We start from the raw sequence: 6,589 nt of genomic DNA on the forward strand, positions 1-6,589 counted from the left end.
AAGAACAAACAAAACCCAAAGTTAGCAGAAGGAAAGAAATCATAAAGATCAGAGCAGAAATAAATGAAATAGAAACAAAGAAAACAATAGCAAAGATCAATAAAACTAAAAGCTGGTTCTTTGAGAAGATAAACAAAATTTATAAACCATTAGCCAGACTCATCAAGAAAAAGAGGGAGAGGACTCAAATCAATAAACTTAGAAATGAAAAAGGAGAAGTTACAACAGACACCACAGAAATACAAAGCATCCTAAGAGACTACTACAAGCAACTCTATGCCAATAAAATGGACAACCTGGAAAAAATGGACAAATTCTTAGAAAGGTATAACCTTCCAAGACTGAACCAGGAAGAAATAGAAAATATGAACAGATTAATCACAAGTAGTGAAATTGAAACTGTGATTAAAAATCTTCCAACAAACAAAAGTCCAGGACCAGATGGCTTCACAGGTGAATTCTATCAAACATTTAGAGACGAGCTAACAACCATCCTTCTCAAACTCTTCCAAAAAATTGCAGAGGAAGGAACACTCCCAAACTCATTCTGTGAGGTCACCATCACCCTGATACCAAAACCAGACAAAGATACTACAAAAAAAGAAAATTACAGATCAATATCACTGATGAATATAGATACAAAAATCCTCAACAAAATACTAGCAAACAGAGTCCAACAACACATTGAAAGGATCATATACCATGATCAAGTGGGATTTATCCCAGGGATGCAAGGATTCTTCAATATATGCAAATCAATCAATGTGATACACCATATTAACAAATTGAAGAATAAAAACCATATGATCATCTCAATAGAGGCAGAAAAAGCTTTTGACAAAATTCAACACCCATTTATGTTAAAAACTCTCCAGAAAGTGGGTATAGAGGGAACCTAACTCAACATAATAAAGGCCATATATGATAAACCCACAGCAAACATCATTCTCAATGGTCAAACACTGAAAGCATTTCCTCTAAAATCAGGAAGAAGACAAGGATGTCCACTCTCACCACTATCATTCAACATAGTTTTGGAAGTCCTAGCCATGGCAATCAGAGAAGAAAAAGAAATAAAAGGAATACAAATTGGAAAAGAAGAAGTAAAACTGTCACTGTTTCCAGATGACATGATACTATACATAGAGAATCCTAAAGATGCCACCAGAAAACTAGTAGAGCTAATCAATGAATTTGGTAAAGTTGCAGGATACAAAATTAATGCACAGAAATCTCTTGCATTCCTATACACTGATGATGCAAAATCTGAAAGAGAAATTAAGGAAACACTCCCATTTACCACTGCAACAAAAAGAATAAAATACCTATGAATAAACCTACCTAGGGAGACAAAAGACCTGTATGCAGAAAACTATAAGACACTGATGAAAGAAATTAAACATGATACCAACAGATGGAGAGATATACCATGTTCTTGGATTGGAAGAATAAGTACTGTGAAAATTACTATACTACCCAAAGCAATCTACAGATTCAATCCCTATCAAATTACCAATGGCATTTTTTATGGAACTAGAACAAAAAATCTTAAAATTTGTATGGAGACACAAAAGACCCCAAATAGCCAAAGCAGTCTTGAGGGAAAAAAACGGAGCTGGAGGAATCAGACTCCCTGACTTCAGAATATACTACAAAGCTACAGTAATCAAGACAATATGGTACTGGCACAAAAACAGAAACATATATCAATGGAACAAGATAGAAAGCCCAGAGATAAACCCACGCACATATGGTCAACAAATCTATGACAAAGGAGGCAAGGATATACAATGGAGAAAAGACAGTCTCTTCAATAAGTGGTGCTGGGAAAACTGGACAGCTACATGTAAAAGAATGAAATTAGAACACTCCCTAACACCATACACAAAAATAAACTCAAAATGGATTAGAGACCTAAATGTAAGACTGGACACTATAAAACTCTTAGAGGAAAACACAGGAAGAACACTCTTTGACATAAATCACAGCAAGATCTTTTTTGATCCACCTCCTAGAGTAATGGAAATAAAAACAAAAATAAACAAATGGGACCTAATGAAACTTCAAAGCTTTTGCACAGCAAAGGAAACCATAAAGAAGACGAAAAGACAACCTTCAGAATGGGAGAAAATATTTGCAAACGAATCAATGGACAAAGGATTAATATCCAAAATATATTAACAGCTCATGCAGCTCAATATTAAAAAAACAAACAACCCAATCCAAGGAACATTGGAACTGGGACAACATTGGAACTGGGGCAAAAGACCTAAATAGACATTTCTCCAAAGAAGACATACAGATGGCCAAGAAGCACATGAAAAGCTGCTCAACATCACTAATCATTAGAGAAATGCAAATCAAAAGTACAATGAGGTATCACCTCACACCAGTTAGAATGGGCATCATCAGAAAATCTACAAACAACAGATGCTGGAGAGGGTGTGGAGAAAAGGGAACCCTCTTGCGCTGTTGGTGGGAATGTAAACTGATACAGCCACTATGGAGAACAGTATGGAGGTTCCTTAAAAAACTAAAAATAGAATTACCATATGATCCAGCAATCCCACTACTGGGCATATACCCAGAGAAAACCATAATTCAAAGAGACACATGCACCCCAATGTTCATTGCAGCACTATTTACAATAGCCAGGTCACAGAAGCAATCTAAATGCCCATCGACAGACGAATGGATAAAGAAGATGTGGTACATATATACAATGGAATATTACTCAGCCATGAAAAGGAATGAAATTGGGTCATTTGTAGAGATGTGGATGGATCTAGAGACTGTCATGCAGGGTGAAGTAAGTCAGAAAGAGAAAAACAAATAGCGTATATTAATGCATATATGTGGAGCCTAGAAAAATGGTACAGATGAACCAGTTTGCAGGGCAAAAATAGAGACACAGATGTAGAGAACAAATGTATGGACACCAAGGGGGGAAAGCCGTGGGGGGTGGGGGTGGGGGTGTGATGAATTGGGCGATTGGGATTGACATGTATACACTGATGTGTATAAAACTGATGACTAATAAGAACCTGCTGTATAAAAAAATAAAATTCAAAAATTTAAAAATAAATAAATAAATAAATGGCAATGGTGTTCAGTGTGATAGGTATGGAGGTTAATCCAGGAATAAAGTGATGTGGGTCTCTGCTGGGATAGTTAGTGGCTTTGGAAGTAGCTGAGAACCTTAAAGACACCTTGAAGGAAAAACTGGCTGTAAGCAGTGACTGAGATGTGGAAAGGAGGAGAGTCATGGTTATAACTCTGATAAACCAGGATAATTATGATGCCACAAATGATGATAATATAAATTTATTTTGCCTTAATAATACTTCCAGATCATAGTGTGCTGTATTTGCCTAAGCAGACGGCAGCTGTTTATGTAGTACCTTTGTAGGTCGAAGAAAACAAATTGCTTTCAGGTGTTTCATGATCTCTCGATTTTGAGAATCAATGCGTTCAAAAAGGTACACTTCCTTCTGGAGAATTTCCGATTGTGTGTATACCATACTCACTATGCCTGTCTGTAAAGAAAAAGAATTAACTAATATTATGCTAGTCCAGAATAATAAAAACAAGCAGCCATACCTAAGCCTTAAAATCTTTTTTTTCATTAACACTACTTAGTTGGATAACTTAAATACTAACATATGTAATAACATTTACTGAGCATCTAAAATAATAAGTAATGTACCAAAATGAAACGTTCTCTCTGAACACGAACAACCCATAAATTTCCCATCACCTTAAAGAGTTCTTTTTTTAAATTTTGTGACCAATAAATAATAACCTGTCACCTCAGTTTGAGCCCTGACAGCTTTCCTTTAAAAACATAACGCTGAGTGGAAATAACAGGACCATCCCAAAGTCCTCCGAGTGCGCTGTCTTATATATTATTTCTTGGCAGAGGCATTTAAAAAACGATTTCTGATTTCAATAAACTGTTCTGGGTACAAGAACCTCCGGCAGTGGTTAGAGCCATTCAGACTGCAAACCTTCTAGGCAAGCTTTACATACACAACCTTTCAGTTCCACACTGAACTGACCCTCACTTATAAATCTTTAATTACATACTATATCCTACAGTGGAATGGGACCAGCTATTGCAAGGGAGGAGGGTTCCCTCACAAACACTGAGCAAAAGCAAACTCACCGTCTCTTTATCCATAAGAAGTACTTTCATGCCCGGTCCGCTGTCCTCTATCATTTTGGAAATGTACTGCTTCACAGCAAAAACCACGTTCATGGTGGCGAATTGACAGGTTAGCACTATAGCTCTTCCCGCCCCCCGTTTTTCTTGCTAAATTAACCCCCGGCCTCTTATCCGGATCTCAGCAGCCTCCTCCCCGCCAGGCTTTGGCTTCCGGAAGTCCGGTCAGCTGTGGTCCTGGGAGTTGTAGTTTCGCTACGCGGTTCGGACAACCAGCCTCCCGGCTACTTGGAAGAATTTGGCTGAGACACCCTAGGATGCCACGCCCGGACTTGATTCTCGACCCACCTCTAGCCCGGAGGTGTTTGAGGCCCGGACGCTCAGATCTCTCCCGGCCCTTGGCCCGGGGTCCGGGCCGCGGCCTGACGCCCCTCCTGCTGGCTTGGGGAGAGGGTGGCGCCTCGCGGTGTGGAGGAACTTGGCATAATGCTGGCTCGGAGGCAAGAACAGCAGAGCTTGGCCGTGGTCGCTATTTGCCATTAACGCTTTCTTGGGTGGCAGTGAAGGATGGAGGGAAGGGAGATGGCCTTGTGTTCCCGGCAGATGCTAGGGACTCGGAGGGACGGCATTTGGTAAATCTCACGCGGTATTTGCTAAATAGTGGCCGAGATTCGTCTTCCCCGCCTTATTTGTGTCATTAACAAGGCGAGGACACAGTTCGGGCAAAGTGAGGCCCTAATTGCTTTTCCGAAGACTGAGGGGTATCGGAAATTGAACAAATACTTATTGAACGAATAAATAGGGAACGCCCTTTAGGAATGTTCTGGGAGAGGCCTCGGATCTCCCAGGAGGGCCTGGAGGTGGGGTCTGCCGCCGGAACTCGCAGGCCGCGGGTCCAGCGGAGCCCGGAACCACCCAGTTTTCGGCTCCCTGGGCGTTTGGACTCCGTGGGTTTCAACTCTCCCAGGTTGCTGGGGACTTGCGATGCTGAAACAGCGGCAGGAGAAGAGTTAACAGGGTCAAAAATGGGTAGGGGACATGTATTCGGTGGGGCTAAAGCAAAGTAGCGCGGGGATTTTAAGGAAAAACTCAAAATTTTAATTTAAGAAACGACAAAAACTTAGCAACAAAATGAATCTTAAAGCCATCAACTTCCACATGTCTACATCTGTGTTTATACCCCGCAGGTCTTCTCTCCATTATGCCATTTCTCGAAAAGGATGGTAAATGTTAGTTTTCTGCACCTTTGCGTTGGGGAATTGTAAAATCAGGAAGACAACAGGAAACAACTGCAAGAAATCAGTGACTTTAATTGCTTGTAAATATTTCTACCCAAAAAATGACCAGTGTTTGTTGTGTTCACAGTTTAATCAATAGGTTCAGCATTACCAAATCAATTTTCTTTCATTACATTGTATGAAGTTTACCGTTAAAACGAGACCTAGAGCACGTCAACAGGAATCTGGCTGTTAAGATTACTTTATAAAACTTTGTATACAATTTTCAAATCCTTTAAGGGAGATCAGAAACCACTTGAAATACCATAGGTTTTTGTTACCTCTGAAATTGTGAAGATGTGTTTATTTTCTTTCCTTTTCAATTTTTCTACCACATAAATAAAACTTTCCTTTGGACATTTTTTTCTATTTTTGAGATACATTTTGCAAGAACAGTTATATGAAAATGAATCTTTAAATGGATACAAATGAGAAAAATCTAATGTTATCTGAAAATTCTGTTCTTATTCATTTAAAATGTTTTTAAAAATTTTAAATACATTGAATATTTTCTTCAAAGTATATTACAATTTAAAACATAGAAAACAGCAAACCAATGCTAATGAAAAAGTAACTGCAAATCCTGTAAGTTACCAATATTTGAAAATTAATTTCCACTCTTGTGTCATTTGGTTTTTGTTTTTTCTTACCTATAATTTGGATTTCAGTATAGTATAAGGTTGTTTTCCATTTTATGCATTTTTTAGAAAGAACAAGGAGAGAGAGGCTTGTCTATGAACTTTGTGCTTTTTTAGACAATTGTCAATCTGTAAGTAATACATGGAAACTGCATCCTTTTAAGTATTTATATTTGGACAATTATAACATTTTAGAGGAGTAAGAAAAATGCCTATTTTGACAAGACTTACTGACTCATTCCTTTGCCCATGAAATTCCACTGATGTCAGTGGCAGTGTTATTTTACACGTAGGTAAGATACAATGTTTAATAGAATGTAAACATTTTGCACAAAATATTTATTATATATTTAGTGGATTCTATGATGGTCCTGAAGTTTGGCAGCCCATTTCGTTTCTGAAGAAAACTAAAAAAGCCATTTTAAATGTCTCCAGATTAAGAACTTCTTTTGTATTCCCATACCTCTAAAAATAGGACTGAAACCAATGATCAAGTCCAAACTTTTGCTTTG

General features: G+C 38.3%; 1 protein-coding gene across 4 annotated transcripts in view; it reads right to left on the bottom strand.

Annotated features, from left to right (window-relative positions):
* VPS45 (vacuolar protein sorting 45 homolog) overlaps positions 1–4,867 on the bottom strand; it is a 67,398-nt gene extending 62,531 nt beyond the window's left edge. The window contains exons 1-2 of one of the 4 annotated variants that reach the window (XM_030846393.3): positions 4,166–4,867; positions 3,402–3,536 (exon numbers count right to left, since the gene is read on the bottom strand). In XM_030846393.3, the coding sequence (XP_030702253.2) occupies positions 3,402–3,536; positions 4,166–4,258 (228 nt within the window). In that variant the 5' untranslated portion in view covers positions 4,259–4,867. The remainder of the gene's footprint in view (positions 1–3,401; positions 3,537–4,165) is intronic. The other 3 variants (XM_060299980.2, XM_060299984.2, XM_030846392.3) reach the window with 3 other exon arrangements.
* Between the last annotated feature and the right edge of the window lie 1,722 nt (positions 4,868–6,589).

This window comes from Globicephala melas, chromosome 1 (genome assembly GCF_963455315.2).
Source record: "Globicephala melas chromosome 1, mGloMel1.2, whole genome shotgun sequence".
NCBI classification, from domain to species: Eukaryota; Metazoa; Chordata; class Mammalia; order Artiodactyla; family Delphinidae; genus Globicephala; species Globicephala melas.